We start from the raw sequence: 18,576 nt of genomic DNA on the forward strand, positions 1-18,576 counted from the left end.
GGGGGGCTAGAAAGATTTGACAACTGGGAAGGATTATTCTCTTCCTTTTAAAACGTCCTTATCGACGTTTCTAACGAAGATTATAATAGTTCCGAGGTTTTGGAGGCGTGTGGAATATATGGGGTAATGAGTGGGTAGTTGGTGGGTACTCTGGTGTAGTTTGCTCCTTCTCTACGATCAAATACTTATCGTCCCTATCTCTCCTTTTTCTTTTGTGTGCTTGTTACTCTCTTTTAACACTTCTAGTCTTCCGCACCTATATGTCCTAACTGTGTTACAAGTACCGTAAAACACTCGCTTCACTAGGGGGTAATGCCTGTAATTTAATGTTGCATTCAAAAGACGTGAGTACGATTTTCAAGAGGAGAAATCTGTTTTATCGAATATCTCCGCCGTTCTGCTTGGACACGATATCTCACTGGTGAGACCTACAGCATGGCTAGCGTTTTGTCCAGCTCTTTTTTCAGATATCAGCGTCTGTGGTGTAGCGGCTAGGTGCTTCGCTGTCGCAAGAAGGAGACCTGCGATCGATTCCCGAATCGAAAAATTGTCTTTCCAAGCATCTCGGTCTATTTGTTGGGATGCTTCACTCTCACGCTGGGTTGGCCCTGACTGGCTGGGTTGGAGGCCAACCTCCTAAATGATTTAGATCGTGTCAATGGGAGCGTAAAAGTATTTGCATTTATTACTTATAATCTCTTTCCAGACGATCTGTTGACTGGGTGTTAGAATTAACGAATAAACAGACCTCCAAACTCAGCGGGGTTGTATCCGCCTTCAAATCTACCATTCTCTATCGAGTATGGCGGTACAATGTTACAGATTAAGGAATTCTCATATTTACCTATCTGAGTGTAGAAAAACCATAACTGTACTAAAATAATCGTCATTAAATGTTCCAAAATTTGCCTTTTAGGGCCCAACACCCCCCCCCCCCCACACACACACACACACACAAATGTATATTTACAATGACAAACAAAAGCATTTGATTTGTTTTTTTAAACAAATATGTTTAAATTTTAAACAGCTTTGCAAGATGATGACTCTCGAGCTTCTTCGCTTTCACTACGTCACTGAAACGTTATACGATAAAAACAGATTTATTTTACACCACAATGAGCTACTGTTCAGGGTGAAGTGTCAAAAGTATCGAAATGAAATACTTTAGAGAAAATAATACTACTGCTGAAGGGTGTTTCATGCCTGTTATCTTACAAAAAATGAAGACCGTAGGCTCACAGCTATTAGTTTGTTTTTGTTGTTTTCATTTTTTTACTAACTTGATATCCTCGATGCCGAGAGAAAGAGTGTGAGAGAGAGGGCCCGGGCGGGGGGGGGGGGCTATAGAGAGAATTTGTGTGAGTGTGTGTGTGTGTGTGTGTGTGTGTGTGTGTGTGTGTGTGTGTGTGTGTGTGTGTGTGTATGTGTATGTGTGTGTGCGTACTCGTGTATGTGTATGAAACCACAAAGCAATAAATACACTTGATGTATACGCGACACTTTAGAACCAAAAAAATAACTGTATGAGTTCAAGCTAGTTTTATAATATACATGGATATTTTTAGCACAACCAGGGCAAGCTGCTAGAGTCTAGGTAGGAAATAACTCTTCTATAATATCATAAATGACATTTGGTGACATTATTATTCTTAAGCCTCGCGGAAAGAAGCCTTCTTGTTTGTTTGTTTGTTTGTTTGTTTGTTTGTTTGTTTGTTTGTTTGTTTGTTTGTGGCGTGGGGCTAAGACTGTCTGACAGGTGTGCAACCCAGAACGATCTCCACCCCCGCGGCTCTGTCATGAGAGCTGACACTAGTGACGCCATTGGCCTTACAAGACACGGACAGAAACAATGGGAAGAAACGGAAGTGCCGGAATATAGAACTGGTTCTATTGATTTCGCCTCGACATGACGACTGGCGTCAATCTACCTGTTCTTGTTATTGGACAGAGTAGTGTTTTAGCCGTTAAACTGTCTCATAATGTAATAATTATCGCGTCTGCTGCTGCTGCTACTGTAGTTGTTGTTGTTGTTGTTGCTGTTGTTGTGGTTGTTGCTATTTTGGTTGTTTTTGTAGTTACCCTTCTTTGCATCTGTCTATCTGGCGTTCTACTAGCACTTAAAGGCTGTTATTGTGTCGATGTGCTTCTATTTATTTAAACAAAAGAACACTATCGTGCTGACTCGCCGTAAACTACAAACTGCTTTGACCATGGCGCCCCCCCCCCCCCCTCAAATCCCTTCGTCCATCTCTCCTGTCGACATATGTAGTGTGAAGGTTATGCATTTTACTTTGCAGGCCCAAAAAAGTGATTTTTAGTCCCAAAATGAGGAATATGTAATTTTATTTCTGCCTATCTGCTCAAGTGAATCCCATACAGGCTAGGTTGGCTAAAGGACACAGATATGGCTCCCTGCTTCTTATGGTATTATGACCTATAGCGTATCAACAGGGAGAACATTATTTTAATAACTCATACGTGTATATCTCTCCCCCTTCTTTTTTGTATTTGTTACTCCATTGTAACATAATTTCTAATTTTCGAAACTTCTCTGACCTTATTGCGTTGTTGCAAGTGCCGTAAAACTTTTACAAAAACTAAACTATAACTGTGCAGGCACAATTATGTCACAGTCTGTTTGTTCGTAGCACAAAGGAAAATGCACTTTAGAAATGTGACCCTTGTGATTATGACAGACTGATGCTGACTTGTACTGGAATGCCAGTTTCTTTTTCAGTATTACCCTAGATGCGCCGAAGAGGTTTCGTTTAGCAAAGAAAATATCGCCTTTGATCGATAGTAATGACCTCGAAAGCGAGAGACATCGAGGAGACGGTTTGAAAATGGTTATTGTTGTGGCAAGTTTTCTGCACACGACAAGGCTGTTCACGAGTTTCCTGTCAAGCTAAGGAGGCGGACACTCATAGATGGCGCAACAGGAAGATGTTGGCGTTAGTGGGGTGGCTGTGTGGGAGGCTCGAGGAAATAACAATCGAGTCCACAGGCGTTAATGTTCAGGGGAAAGGGACAAATGGACAATCAACATTCTGCGCGGCGCGGCTGCTTTGAAGATTGTCAAACTGTCAGATCAATGAGTATCTTCTCAGACTCGCACAAATGAGCTATTTCGTAGTTTGTGTCGCACGTGCATAGTGCATACAGGCTTATGTGACCAACTGATCTTGTCAAAGCTATATCATTCCAATAATCTGATCAAAACAGTGTATACTGGGCAGTTTTAATCTGGTAAAATGAAAATAGAAGGAAGAGCATATCAATATCAGCGTGGATTTTTTTTTTGAGGGGAGGGGAGACCTAGTGTATTCAAATTATTTCTGGTCTTTATTAGATAAAGGCTGGGGCTTTCGTGGTCTAGAGGTACGGTGTTCGCCTCGTATTCAATAAGTCTGGGGTTCGAAACGTGATAGCGATAGAAAATTTTTACCTCTCACTTCCTTTCCTGCTCTCTAACCATGTTCTTTCGTCTGCTTTTGTCTCCACTTTCTACCCCCTCCCTTGCCCCCTCCTCTGGGCTCCTGGCTCTTTCTGCAACCTTTCTATTGCTACTAATTGAGTCCTTCTTACTGCTGTCTTTCAGCCACACCCCTGTTCATAGCGTAGGTAAGATTTAACACCTAGCCTTCTAGGGTAAGAGACTTTTTCTTGCAAGTTGCGCACGTTAACAGTCCCTAGCTGGTCATAAATTCGATTTGTAAGAGTAGGCTTAGGCGGCCACCTGGGCAAAATTCAAAATTAACTCCTACCAAACTGAAGCTCTTCTGTCTCCCTAGATAGAAAAATAAATAGACGTGTTTGTTCGTGTTTCTGTAACTTTCTTTTTTTTAACAGGGTCGGGTCCCTTCGCAAACTGGCACTTTTCGGGAGACCAGACCTACGCACCTTTAGTCGCCTCTTACGACACGCAGTATCACGGCTGGTGTTATTCTTTTCTCCCCAATAGTTAAACTATGCCACCCCCCCACCACACACACACACACACACACACACACACACACACACACACACACACACACACACACACACACACACACACACACACACACACACACACACACACACACACACACACCTGCTAATACACATATTATGATATTATCCAATTACAGTATCAGCGGAATAAGGTCACCTTGCACTTTTTCCGTACCCCTAAACTAAACTAAAATGCTCTTCCGAAACTTTTGAGCTTAAGGGAGCACTTTATAAAGGCAGTCTCGTCTATAACATTAATAATAATAATGATAATGATAATAATATCATATTTCTTATGAAGAATTTGTTACTCTCAAAGCGGCTCCTTATACGGCTGATTCGTTTCTGAAAACAGCTTTCATTTTAGAAACTCGAGAATACTGCAGCGGCTAACTCATGTTCATCATACAACAGTTTTGTTTTTTTACGGACTTGGTTCCAGGATAGTTTAGGGTAAGATTGAAATTTTAGACCAATCAGTTTTGACATCAGAATAGAAGTGTTTCAGCTCAAAAACATTAATGAGAATATTTTTGGTCTTAGGCTACGCAATGTTTTACGTACTTACTGTTCTAAGAGTTGGGCAGATGGCAAGGCGCACTATCGGCGTATGTGCCGAACCCAAAGAGTCATTTGAATTTGTTGAAATGGGGGAGTCGGGGGGTGGGGGGGAGACAAGACATTTACAACAAACACAATAACAACCTTTCTCTCTAGAAATTGGTGTCTCTTCTAAAAAGAGAAAGGGTCATTTGTGCCCGTTTGAAAACTGGACACACACATTGTCATGTCTTACATAGACACTTTCTAGAGGGAGAAGAGCCTCCTTTTTGCATGGCATGCAATTTCTTTTTTTCTTGGTATTTTTGTACTGTACAGCACATTCAGGTGGTATGTGCCGAAATTAATTATGCACGTTTGAAATGTTTAAAATGCATAGATATCAAAACTTGTTGACGTCAGTGGCTTGATGACGTTTCTCAAGTTGTTGGTTTTTTCCCTCTTTTTTTTTTCTTTTTGTGTGTTTTGTTTTTCGAAGGGTTTGTTTGTTGTTATTTTTCTTAAATATAGGGTGCTTGCCTTTTCTGTTTGGGCTGCCATATCCCATTCATCCTGGATTAACCCTAACATGCAAAGTCAAAGCAACAGGCCTCCTGAACGGTCTGAATTGTATCGACAGAGGCTTAACACATTTACAAATCAATCGACCTGACTCTGACCAATCGTTCTTTCAGGAGTACCTAGCGGAGAAGAAGTACGTCCACCGAGACTTGGCGGCTCGCAACGTGCTCATCGACTACAACAAAGTGGTCAAAGTCTGCGATTTCGGCCTGTCACGTGACATCTTCAACGACAACCACTACAAGAAGTTGACCAATGGCAAGCTGCCGCTCAAGTGGATGGCGATCGAGTCTCTGAGAGACCGGATGTTCACCACTCAGTCGGACGTGTGGTCCTTCGGCATTTTGCTCTGGGAGATTGTGACCATGGGTGAGTCGCTAGACTTAGAGGTTTTACAAGTAAATAGTAGTTAAAGACAGGCTAAACAGCAAGTAGACATAGATAGCTGATGCTTCTATAATTAAAGCAATGATGGTAGATGTTAGAGTCTTCTGTCTGTACTTTTGTGTAGGTGGTCGGAGAGCTTCACTGACAGGTCATAGTATGCCTTTTCCCCGACTGTCATTTCTAGTTGTTTTGTCGTGGTTCTTCCCCTGCACCAATTGCTTTAGACAGGTGGCTGTAAGAGCAGATTCGAATGTATGTAATACACTTTCTTTAATTTACTCTGGATCGATAACAACAACAACAACAACACACAATAACAACAACAGCAACAACAACAGCAACAACAACAACAACAACAACAACGACGACGACGACAACGACAGTAGCAACACCACTACCACCACAACAACAACAACAATAACAACAACAACAACTAGACAAAGAGCTGGATTGATTTTTTAACTTAATCGCTGAGCTGGATGTCTCTGTATTTCACCACATTCATAACGTTCTGTTTCCAACAGGTGCCTCCCCGTACCCCAACGTGGCTCTGGCGGATCTCTACTACGTCCTGTCCAACGGCTACCGCATGGACAGACCCAGCAACTGCTCACAGGAACTGTAAGTCAACGGAATGTTACTCAAGTTCTGGAATCTATATTTTAAATTTGTTTTGTTTTTGGGTTTTTTAAATTATTTTGTTGTTGTTGTTTGTTTTGGGGGGGGGTTTTGGGGGGTGGGGTTTTGTTGTTTTTGTTTTTTTTAAAGAAAAATAAATACGGACTAGGCTTTATTTTGTAACCAGTTACACTGAGAGTTGAATCACTTAAAACTAACTGTTTCAACTATATCTAGGATTAAAGGGGAACACAAAACAAAAAATTATTAGAATGGGAAGTTCTACATTGAAAAAAAAGGAAAATCCTACTTTAATTATGTTGGGAAAGGCGTAGAACCCATAACGTAACGCCACAGGTTGAATAACAGTGCCTCGTCTCTGTTCAGGTACGCCATCATGCGAGCGTGCTGGGAAGACGAGTCGACGGACCGACCTAATTTTACTCAACTCCGCCTCATGCTAGAGGACCTCCTGATCGAGGACCGAGACTACCTTGTCCTCGAGGACATCGACGTGCCCCTCACCCACAGCGACAACAGCAGCTCCCCCATCCCGGGCGCCATCACGGATTGCCCGGACCCCCACAGCCCAACCTCTCCGGTCAGCTCCGACTCCATGAGCGGCGCCACGGCGGCTGTCAGTGGCGGGGACTTGAGACCTTACGCTGGTCGCTCCGGCCCCACCTCCACCTCCACCAGCCCGTCCCAGGCCATGCTGAAGGGCGTGAAGAAGGTGTCCCCACGACGGGACAACATGCGAATCAACGTTTGCATCCACCAGAAGTCCACGGATCGGTTGATACGGCCAAGTGAGAGCGACTCCAGTCCTTCTTCGTGTTAACGGAGAGAGAGAGAGAGAGAGAGAGAGAGAGAGAGAGAGAGAGAGAGAGAACAGAGAGAGAACAGAGAGAGAGAGAGAGAGAGAAAGAGAGAGAGAATGAAAAATAAAAGGAGAGAGAGAGAGATAAAGATGGAGACTGAGTTTTGCCTCAGTGGCAAGTCGTTCAGCGATCGTGCTCCTAACGACATTACGAGCGGACTCTTCTTTTGTGCTTCTTCGGAATGTCTTGCGAAGTGACGTCTCACAAACCAACAGTCGCAATTGTTCTCTGCTTGTCTCACTCAGAATAATTTGCCAACGGATGCTTCTCGGGGAGATGTGTTGTAGCCCAGATGACAACTATCTGCGTACCGCCTTCTGCTTTCTCTCCGTGGGACGTCTCGCAAGATTCATTATTACTGTCACGCAACGCGAAGTCAGAGCACTGCTAACTCTGCTTATGGCTATACTGAACGCAATATACCTGGTTGTGACGAGGCCTCTTCTGCTGCCACTGTGACGTGTCTCAAATCCTGATCCGGCTGGTACTCCGTGGTAAGCAGGACATGGACCCTTGAGGCAATGTTGGACCAAAACTCCATCATTTGCCATGAGGACACATGGATAATTAACTGTATTTGTGTGTGTGTGTGTGTGTGTGTGTGTGTGTGTGTGTGTGTGTGTGTGTGTGTGTGTGTGTGTTTTCGCTTTTTTGGCCCGGCTCGTCAATTAGGATGGCCTTGTTTCTGTATCAAGATGGCGTGAGAACGTATCCCCAGGACAAAAAAACAAAGAAAACAAACATGACACGGGTGAGAGGCGAGGAGAGCCTCAAAGACTTGAGATTTACAACATAATATTACGTAGCATAATGTATCTCAATATACTGATACGTTGTTTATACTGTACTTACCATTACAACTATCGGAATGTTGATGTGACCATTTTATATAGCAATTTTATCTATTGGCATGCCATCATTAATTACGCAAAATGTGTCTTCGTGATTGTTTTTAATCACTACCGTTATCTTTTATTATATTTTATTATCATGATATTATTATTATTATTATTATTATTATTATTATTATTATCATCATTATTATTATCATTATTATTACTATTCTTGTTATTGTTATTACTGCAATTATTGAGGCCAATGCTCCCATGTGTACGTATGTATCATTTATTTTAATCATTAACTGGGCTGAAAAAGATGGTGGTGGTATTTTCAGGGACCCATAAAGTCGCTCAGGAATCTCGGAAGGTATCATTTTTTTGCGCACTGGTCTCAACTCCTCCCTCCCCCCCCCCTTCTCTCTCTCTCACACACACACACACACACACACACACACACACACACACACACACACACACACACACACACACACACACACACACTCTCTCTCTCTCTTTCTTTCTTTCTTTCCCTCTGTCTCTCCCCCTCCTCCCCATCTCTCTCCCCATCTCTCTATCTCTCTATCTATCTATCTATCTATCTATCTATCTATCTATCTATCTATCTATCTATCTATCTATCTATCTACACTCTCCCAATCTCAGCCATGTCATTGGGGAATATTTTTTAAGGTTTTGGAAATGTTACGTCTAGTGTTCTGATCTCGGACAAAGCAATGGCACCATGACAGATCTCTGTGCTCCAGTCACAGCTGACTAGAAGCCCCCCTCTCGTGTCGTGGACACAAATCTGTGATCCTGGGATAGTCTCAGGACTGAGCTTAGGTTGTTTTCCTCATGTCGAATGCTTTTGATAGACTATTGTGAGGACACTCAAATTGATGTTAACATGATTCATTTGGTACGTTTACTTAAACAAAGTATTGACTTTGCCGAAATAAGCCCATCACCTGTTCTTCGAAAGGTTTTGGACAATTCACCATGGCATGCATGTCGTTTTGGTCTCTTGTGTCTCAACACAAGAGGATGGTGTACATTCTACAGAACATTGCCTAGTGTGAGAGTTGTTATACTTCAGCGTTAGACCTTGTGTACGGAGGACGTGAGTCCTATTCCCAGATTTGAACATAAATTTTGTAAAACATTTTTCCGTTTTTCTACTGGGATGCATCCCGTATAGCCCGGTTTGGCACGGACAAGCCGGGTGGAAGCAGGGCGCCTCCAACCCTTTCTGCATTGCGCTAAAAAGGGCATCAGCCAGAACATAACCTGTGCGCATTCAACTTCAAGTAGTTTGAACAACGACACAATATGACGTCTTCGTACACTATTTCCTTAATTGTTCCGAATGGATGACTCTTCAAGGATGTATTCACACTATGAGGATACAGTGAACACTCTAAATTGAAGTACATCGGACGGATAACAGCTACTATTAACATGAGTTTAACACATCGCTCGCCCAATTATTTTCCATCATATAAATATATTATATTCTCCTGTCTGTTGTTCAAGAATCCATTATGTAACCAAGGTTTGTACGAAAAGTGCAGTGTACACTTTGGTTTGGGGGGGGTCACTGCTCTTTTCTTGCTTTATTTACTCATTGTGGCTGTATTCCTACCCTGACATGAGCATAATAGCCTTTGTCTAGCACGTCTCAGTCTGTGAGAGGACTGGCGTGGGCAGTGTAGCACGACTCACAAAGTCTGCCAAGTCGTAGACCAGTCTTCCGGAAACCGGACGAAGTTTCATTCATCAGTGCGGACCTCTGTTCTTTATCGACTGATGTACAAGACTTTGGCTCAACTTCCTGTCTTGGGGGAGACATGGAAAGTTGTTCCCATGTTGTGATCAGTCGTCCCGAGCCGTAATAAACTGATCTTAAAGAGTTTAGCGAGCCACGTTTCGCTCCATAGACGCTGCAAGAGTGTCTTACAAGTCGCTGTAAGTAGGTGCCTAAATATTGATTTGTTACTGAAATGAAGATTACTTAACGCTTGATAAGCTTGGAAAAACTATGAAAATTTAGCTTTTCAGAGAACATCACTTTTGAAGTATGATATTCAAAGTCATAAAGTCTCTCATTTCTTCAACTTTAGTCTGATTTTGGTTCCCATCAATGAGTTCGCCGAATTTTTTAGTCAACAACCCAGAAAAAGTTACAACTCTTGCAAATCTACCAGGGTGCTTTTTCTGATAATCATGATCTTTGAGTGTGAGCATTTCAACTTATCAGCCCGATGTGTGTGGGATAAGAGTCTGATATTGTTTGTATGTACGGTAAAGGCGGGTGTAACGTTTGCTTGAATAATGATGTGAATGATTCAGGGAGGACAAAAACGCACGGTGACCCTTAGAAGATTATTCTTGCTTTGTGTGGATTTTGTTTTCACTTCTGTTTATTGCATTACTTTCTTGGAGACCTGTGTCGACCAAACTACATGCTATATGATTCAACCACTTATTTTCTTCCGTGCATAATAGCAATTCTACTTTGAGTTCTGAATTGCAAATGTGTAGAGACACAAATGATTCATCAAACTCCTATGTATTACTTATGAGCTGCAGTGCATTTCTAGTTTGTATTTAATGCATGTACTTACGATGTCATATTGTTCGAAATGAAAACGGCACTTTGTCAGCCTTTGAACTTTAAAGAGGCGATGATGACTCTTTCATCTCTAAGCTTATCTGTTTTGACGAGTTAATTTGTTTTGAATATAAATTTGAGCGCCATTCTTCAGGAGACACAGAATTAACCAATAGGATTGTTGTATTTTCCTTCTGATTTAGCTTGTTCAAATGTTTGCAGTTATTGGTGTCTAGGTCTTTATTGGGTCGCGCTTGCATTTTGATGACCCACTCGGCGTTTACAAGCATGGTGGAGCAAGACGTCAAACTAGTGCTAATACTCACTTGTCAGCTTTTCAACAACAATGGAGCCCAATAAACTAGTTTATGAAACTTATTTTCCTTTTACTTGACCAAAAATTCAGAGGGGGTTTTTTTAACGTTTAATTTCATCGTACATGATAATTTCTTATATTAGTAATTGAACTAATGGGCCCAGTCAGACACAAAGCAAAAGATCTTTTGGCTAGTGCCCCTCCGGCTGGCTTATACACTATCTCTACACTGCTACACTGTTAGAAACTGATAGTCCGAATGAGGCTTGAAATCATTTCTTTTGGCTCATCATGACACATGGACAAATTATGGTTACATGTTTCAATACCTCATGAATATTGTAATCACCGTATTTTCATAGTGCGCTTCACTGACACCAGTGTACATTCATCTTTTCCTGTATTTTACAGCAGAATTACATTGAACGAGACATGCACGAACTGTACGCCGTTTCCAGTCCGCCCTTCTTAGAACATAAATGTTGTCATTCAATGCCTTATTAGGAGTGCATTCGAGTATGATGTGTGAACTGCCTCACTTTATTCTAACTCAGCTTTGCCTTGAGTGTATTTATTTTGAATAAAATATATTGTTACAAATCTGAACTATTCTAAAATGCAAGAGTGATCGAAGACATGTCAATGTCGGTAGGAGAGTTATAAAGGAATAGGTAACAGAATTTCACACCTTGTGTGCTGTGAAAGAGTGCCTTTTGCATCTGTTGGTGGACACTGATGTTGCAATAAGAAGATTTCAGCTAGATTTAGCCTGATATTTCCATCGCACGTAAGCTCTCTCTCTCTCTCTCTCTCTCTCTCTCTCTCTCTCTCTCTCTGTCTTTCTCTCGCTCCATCCGTCTATCCATCTATCCATCAATACATCTTTCCAAGTCTATCCTTGAGGTGGAAGTAGACGAGAGGCGGCGGTATATTGAAAATGGGTTGTCTGATTTAGTCCCTTCGGAATTTAGTCAAGGGACATTTGTTTCAGCAGTAAAGAGTAAACTGTATTGCAAATGGAGCGAGGGGGGAATGGAGCAGGGTGGGGGTGCGGGTCAAAGTTAACGATTAAAAAAAAAAATTTGCGTGGGTAAAGGACCGGTAAAGGTCTCCTTTCTCGATATAAGTTAAGAACCTTCTTTTGCGCAGGACTTATTCTGGGGTCAGTTCTTCTGTTTCGTTGGTTTTTGTCCGTTTGCTTCTTTTTTCTGAGGGTTGACATAAGGGGCGTGGTGGGTAGGAGGGGTTGGTAACAGACGGATAAAACAATGTTCTACACTTTACACACCATTCGGCTGTTGGACCTAAGGCGTAACCCAGATCCCCGTTGACCAACACAGAAAATAGCAAATGGCTCAGTTCACAAGAGTGTCTAAATCTCCCCATTCGGAGTTGACATTCAGAAATTTAGTGTAACCATATATGGTGCTGGTTTCGCTTATTTGGTTGATTATTTTGTATTGTTATTTGTTTGTCCATGTTTGGGGGGAGGGGTGCCTTACCATTTGTTTTACTATTTATTGATACCGGATTGCTAGATGTAAAATTTATATACAGCAATGTAAATCTTGTCACATACTGTACATAATGTTCATAGCCATATTTTTGTCACAGGAAAATTTTATACTACCGAGTCAAGAGACACACGCTTTGAACTTTGGACGTTTAAATTTTTATCCCAGATTTTAAGCTATATTTGTATTACATAGTTGTTTGTGTATGTACTGTCCGGAATACACTAGCGACGCTTTTTTCTCGAAGACATGTGATGAATTGATAGGGTTCTCCACTTTCAACTCTTGGGAATTTTTTTCGGATGTTTGAGGATGTTCTCATAGAAATCCAAAACGAGTTAGGAATAACCGTACGAGCCTGAACGGGGATATACAAACAAAATAGACAAAACTGTCAATCCCCAGATATATACATATACGCGTGCAAGTGTGTGTGTGTGTGTCTGTGTGTGTGTGTGTGTGTGTGTGTGTGTGTGTGTGTGTGTGTGTGTGTGTGTGTGTGCGTGTGTGTGTGTGTGTGTATGGGTGTGTGTGTGTGTGTGTGTATGTGTGTGTATGTGTGTGTATGCCCGTGTGTGTGTGTGTGTGTGTGTGTGTGTGCCTTTGTATGTGTATGAGCAGGTGTGTTCGTAAATTTCTGCATGTGCTTCCATGCAAGTGGAAGTTTACCTGATTGTTATTGTATAACATCAAGCTTTTTGGTAATTTACACACGAATGCAATCAACCTCCATCTGCCCCCTTTTTTTTATAATGCAAATTCCATGCTGTCTGAACAATCCAATCCGAATGCTACTCTCAACATCCGCTCCTTAGTAATATATAAATTCAAGAAACTACGTATATCTGATGTAGTGGCCATGCGCATTACGTTGAACTCAAGAGAGGTGCGCTCAATCACCCCAAGTAAAGAATAATGTCAATCTATAACCTATTTTTGTCTCCTTTACGTTCTGTTGTGACAGGCTAAGTTAAATCAGCCCTCCTCCAAAAGGATCAGAGTAAGGTCCTTGGAACATGACACGTTTCCAATCATTCTGTGGGTACGTTACAGTGAGAGCTAGAGGGAAGCGCATAATGTAAACGGCGGTACCTGTAATTGTGAAGTCAAGTACTAGTAGTGCACTACTGCAAAATATCATGCCATACGAGTCGCCTCGGTAGCCAAGTGGTTAGGCTACAAGACCGTGTGTCCTTGGGAAAGGCGCTTTACACAAAATTCCCATTCGGCTCGGTCCTTTCGGAGATATGAACGTTAAACTCGAAGGTCGCAAAGTGTTGATAAGGGCGTTAAACCTACTCCATTTCACCATTTTTTCACGCCTCACGAATGACGTACAGTCAGCTCAGTTGGCTTTCCACTGAACTCTAGTGACGTGGACGCCGTTTCAAAAACGTTGAGGGGATTTCTTGTACTTCTCGTATTAGTGTTAGTTCTCATGACTTTTAGTGTCGGGGGGGGGGGGGGGGTTAAACCCATACCATACCAACACGCGACACGAATACCCGCGTCAGCAACACGCCATGGTGTTTCTCTTTATTGCAATTCAAACTGTCATCCTTGATCCGTCCTGTTAAGGTTGTGGAAGAGGCTGATCGTACTAAATAATCGAATTGTTTACACAAACCCGAGTAAAACTTAACGCTCTGGTTCCTTTTCAGGGGCTTATCATCATAACAAATCGGAGTACTTTTGTCACTTTGTCATCCAGGTTATCTACTGTTTATTTGATGTCGTCAGAGACCGATTTGTGCGGAAAATATTTGTAATGCCCATGGAGTCCGTCACGAGAACTTATATCTTCTAAAAGTTTCTTATTCATGCTGAACGTTATTGTCTTCTGGTTTCCTCTACCCCACCACATTTTTTCAGAAGTCGAAAAAAAAGTCTAAATCGTTTGGAGTTGAGGTGCTTCAAATATGTTCATGAACCGTATACGGGATTGATTAATATATTTCCAAGCGTTAGCTAGGATACATGTTATGTCACTCAGAAGTATCTGCAGTAATTCGCGCGGTGGTATTAGAGTTTATGAAGGCACTCTTTTAAAAATCATATTTGCTTTTATTTCATAGAATATGTGGGTGTGTTTTTTGCAAATCTGTATTTCAAATACAACAATGTCGCTATGGATTCTATTGTCCGGATAAAGTCAACCATGATTTGCATTCACATGTTATAAATAATAATTATCATTATCATTATGTTACCATGTACAATTATTCTTAAGTTTCTATATTGTTTTGCAAATGTCCTGGAGAAAATCAACTCCTGTATATTGTCGTATACAATAAATTGATGTACATAGTCTCATTAGATATCATTGCCAATAATGAAGAGATCTGGAGGACAGTTACAATGTTCCCATGTCAGTCATGCTGTACGTGTTTTTGTGATATTTATTGCTAATAGAAGTCCAGCCAGGCCATGCAATATAGGGCACACAGTCATATCCACTTCATAGAAAATGTTCTGCTGGTGAGTCTAATCAGATACACCTCACAAATCAGTGTTGGTTTATAAGTATGCTTTGTTGCTTTAATAGAAATTTTGTTTAAGATATCTTTCAAGAAAAGTAATTTTTGACATTTAAAAAGCAACGTCATGCACTAACCTAAAATATTTTAATCTTGCACGTTGTGGCTTTAGAACCAAAGAATCCTATTTCCAATATAAACTTTAGGAGTCCTGTAGACTAAAGATCACAACCTGCTGGTTTGGCGGTAATGCAGAAAACCTCATTCGTCCTTGACATCAACCATGTCACAAGACCCTTACTCAAGTCGCTTTTCATCGTCATCAAAAAAGCATGATATGTGCAATCATACACCACTTCAGTTTCGTAACATAAGAGTAGTCTGGAAATTCCAGAAGTTTATTTCCAATCACGACGTCCATTGTGGACATGATCAAGCTTATTCGAATATCGTGAGGTATCTTTCAATCAGTAAACCTCTGCTAGGAATCACATAATTGCATTAATGGTATAGTATGTAGACAGTTCCTTCTCTCAAATAATGTACAACAATAAGACGAGCATTGGTACTGGTATATATGCACAGAAGTAGTATTTTTCTGTACATGTAGGCCTACTTCTTTTTTCCTTTAGGTTTAAAAAGAAAAACACTTTCTGCGATTTGTGTCGTAAAAAATGAGGAAATCTATATTTTTCCTATAAAATCGACTTTTGGTTATGCTAGACAACAAAAAAATGTTTTGGTAAAGTCCACATGTGACTTTTACATCGATTGGATTTCGCTGAGTGAGCAGAAAAATAAAAGTACTTTGTGTGGACTGCAATTGTGTAAACGTTAGATGACTCCCGCTCGAAATATGAAAAACAATTACAGTTCTCTTTTCTCCCTTCACGATACTTTAGTTTGAGCCTTATACCATTTTACTTTTTTTAGTCAAAGTTTGAATCAAAGCTAAAACTTTAGTTAGAGTCACTTTACTTTCAACACGAGCTAGCTCGAAACAGGGTGATGACTTGCGTGCTTTTTGACGTTATCTACTTTCGTGCAGAATCATTCTTGTCTGTGGGTATCATGATATAAGTTTGACATTTTCCCAATGTTGCAATTTGTTTTGTTTTAACATTGAAGTTCATAATAAATGATTAAAACACATTACTGATTATTGTTCTTTGCTTTGTGTATGTTGGCAACATACGTTTTTCCTCTGAATGTTCCAGGGTGTGTGGTTGGCGGGTGTTTTGTTGTGGGTTGCTCCTTTTTTCCTGTAACACATCTACCGTCCTTATCTCTCTACCCTCTTTTCTTTGTATGCCACGACGTGTTCCACCTCTAGTCTTCGGCACTTAAATTACAACTCTTACTAAGACTAAACAAAGAATCAAATGTCCCGGCGTCCGTGGTGAAAGGACAGGATTGTCAACGAGTGTCGTGTACACTAAAGACGTGGGTTCACTTTAGACGAATTCCTTCTTATGAAAATTGTTTGCTTGTTTTGTGTGGGTTTTTAAAATTATTTTCATGCATCTGTATCTGTCTGCTGAAATATGTATCGGGTGTCTGGTGTGTTCTGTTTCTTCTTTCCTATCAAACATCTGTCACCCTGATCTCTCCCCCTTCTCTTTTATGTTTGTTACTCTCTTGTAACACCTCTAATCTTCGGCATTTATGTGACTTTATTGTGTTCCAGGTGCCATAAAACTCATACTAAAATTAAAATTACTCAAAGCGGGTTGGTCTGACAGCCAAGATGGAAGCAAACGTCAGAAAAGAGAGAGAGAGTGAGAGAGAGAGAGAGAGAGAGAGAGAGAGAGAGAGAGAGAGACAGACAGACAGACAGACAGACAGACAGACAGACAGACAGACAGACAGACAGACAAACAGACTGATTGATAGAGAGGGAGAAAGAGAGAGAGAGAGAGAGAGAGAGAGAGAGAGAGAGAGAGAGAGAGGGAGAGAGAGAGAGAGAGAAACAGATGGACAGTAAACAGTAAGTTTGAACAAAAGATGCGTTTTTTACCCTTATGCCTGAAAAAAATATGATTTTTAAAAGAGTGCCTTCATAAACTCTAATACCACCGCGCGAATTACTGCAGATACTTCTGAGTGACATAACATGTATCCTAGCTAACGCTTGGAAATAGCTGGCACATCGCAAGCTGGAGTGTTGTGCCTGTGTTCTGGTTGAACTATTAAAACCTGTGTTCCCCACCCTTCCTAGGGTAAAATGCAACAAGAAGAGCTCATAAATAGCTACGAAAAGAGTTCATTTGTAAAGCATTAAATTTTTACTTATTGTTGTAAATGGAATCATCTGTCGCAGATCCCAATGACTCGTTGAACAATGAGCCACATCGAAAAAGATATTCGTCATAATAAAATGGTATGGGATTAACCCCTCTTTAAACACTATATGCAGGTTTTTAGGTTACTTGAGAGGTAGAAATTCCAAAGTAATCAACCATCTCTGATTAGACTGTTCTGACCCTAGTGGGTGGGACGCCATGAAACCTCCTCAGTCAACCCTAATTCTCTCTCTCTCTCTCTCTCTCTCTCTCTCTCTCTCTCTCTCTCTCTCTCTCTCTCTGTCTTTGTGTGTGTGTGTCTCTCTTTATTTTATTTCTTTATTTCTACTTTCTATCCATATCGTTCTCTCTCTCTCTCTCTCTCTCTCTCTTTCTCTCTCTCTCTCTCTCTCTCTCTATCTCTCTCTCTCTCTCCTTGCTTTCTGAATCTCTCCCTCTCCAACTCTATCTATCTAACTTTTTATCTATAATCTATTGATCTATATATCTATCTATCCATCCGGCCCCCCCTCTCTCTCTCTCTCTCTCTCTCTCTCTCTCTCTCTCTCTCTCTATCTATCTATCTATCTATCTATCTATCTATCTATCTATCTATCTATCTATCTATTTATCTCTTTGTCTATCTGTCCATATGTATGTAATTCTATCTTCCTCTGAGCAAAACTGTGTCTTAGGCTAGACCAATGTTTAGAAAACTTAGAAGCTGTGTGATGATGATGATGAGAAGAGTGAGTAACGCCAAGAGGATGAGAACGTTGGAGAAGTAGTAAAAAGCCTCGACGAAATGGTTGCCCGGCGAGGAGAGGTGTTCGGCCAGCACGCCGGACAGAGTGGTCACCTTCTTGAGGACGTTCCAGCTGATGAAGAGAACGATGAGCACAGTGGCGGTGGGCAGGAGGGCCACTGTGATGATCACTTCCATCGCTCGGAGGAGCACCATGTCGAAGACAATGTCAAGATCGAGCTTGTCCTCCAGCACCCAGCGGACGAGTTCAAAGGTCACAGGCAGGATGGTGAACAAAGCCACGACCAGAGGGACGTACTCAAGTGCGCAGGGCAACATCATGGCGGCTACCTCCGGGAATGTTTCTTCCGTAGTAACAGGATCTTCAGGTAGCGATACATAGCTCTCCGCAACCGATGTGTCGTAGCTGGAAGTTGGCGGAGGGTTGGAAGGTGTAGATCGTGAGCAGAAAAACATGGTACAGGTTCTGTAAAAGAGATTTGGCGCAGGGAGGGAATTGTCTGTTTGGGAGGGACGGCGCTCTTCAATGTAAGTATTGTTAGCTGTACGCAAAGAGGGCGCTTGAGTTTTGCTGCTTGTCTGCACACGGGGGAGATCAAGCTAACAAAGCTTGGAGAATACATACGCCGTCTATTACCATACTGGGTCGTGTGGGGAAAGTCCAGAGGCAAAGGGTGTGGTCTTCTGGACACTTATCCGAAAAGACAAATTCCAGCAAAGACTATTAAAAAACCAACTTCGACCTCTTTCAAACTTCCTTACCAAGCTTG

At 41.4% G+C, this 18,576-nt stretch overlaps 1 protein-coding gene across 2 annotated transcripts in view; it reads left to right on the forward strand.

Annotated features, from left to right (window-relative positions):
- The window catches only part of Nork (neurite outgrowth regulated kinase), a 145,663-nt gene extending 138,627 nt beyond the window's left edge, over window positions 1–7,036 (forward strand). Inside the window, exons 16-18 of one of the 2 annotated variants that reach the window (XM_013080254.2) lie at window positions 5,229–5,484; window positions 6,027–6,123; window positions 6,508–7,036. In XM_013080254.2, the coding sequence (XP_012935708.1) occupies window positions 5,229–5,484; window positions 6,027–6,123; window positions 6,508–6,961 (807 nt within the window). In that variant the 3' untranslated portion in view covers window positions 6,962–7,036. 2 annotated transcript variants of the gene reach the window in all.
- Window positions 7,037–18,576: the final 11,540 nt, after the last annotated feature.

Source organism: Aplysia californica, unplaced genomic scaffold (assembly GCF_000002075.1).
Source record: "Aplysia californica isolate F4 #8 unplaced genomic scaffold, AplCal3.0 scaffold00080, whole genome shotgun sequence".
NCBI lineage: Eukaryota > Metazoa > Mollusca > Gastropoda > Aplysiida > Aplysiidae > Aplysia > Aplysia californica.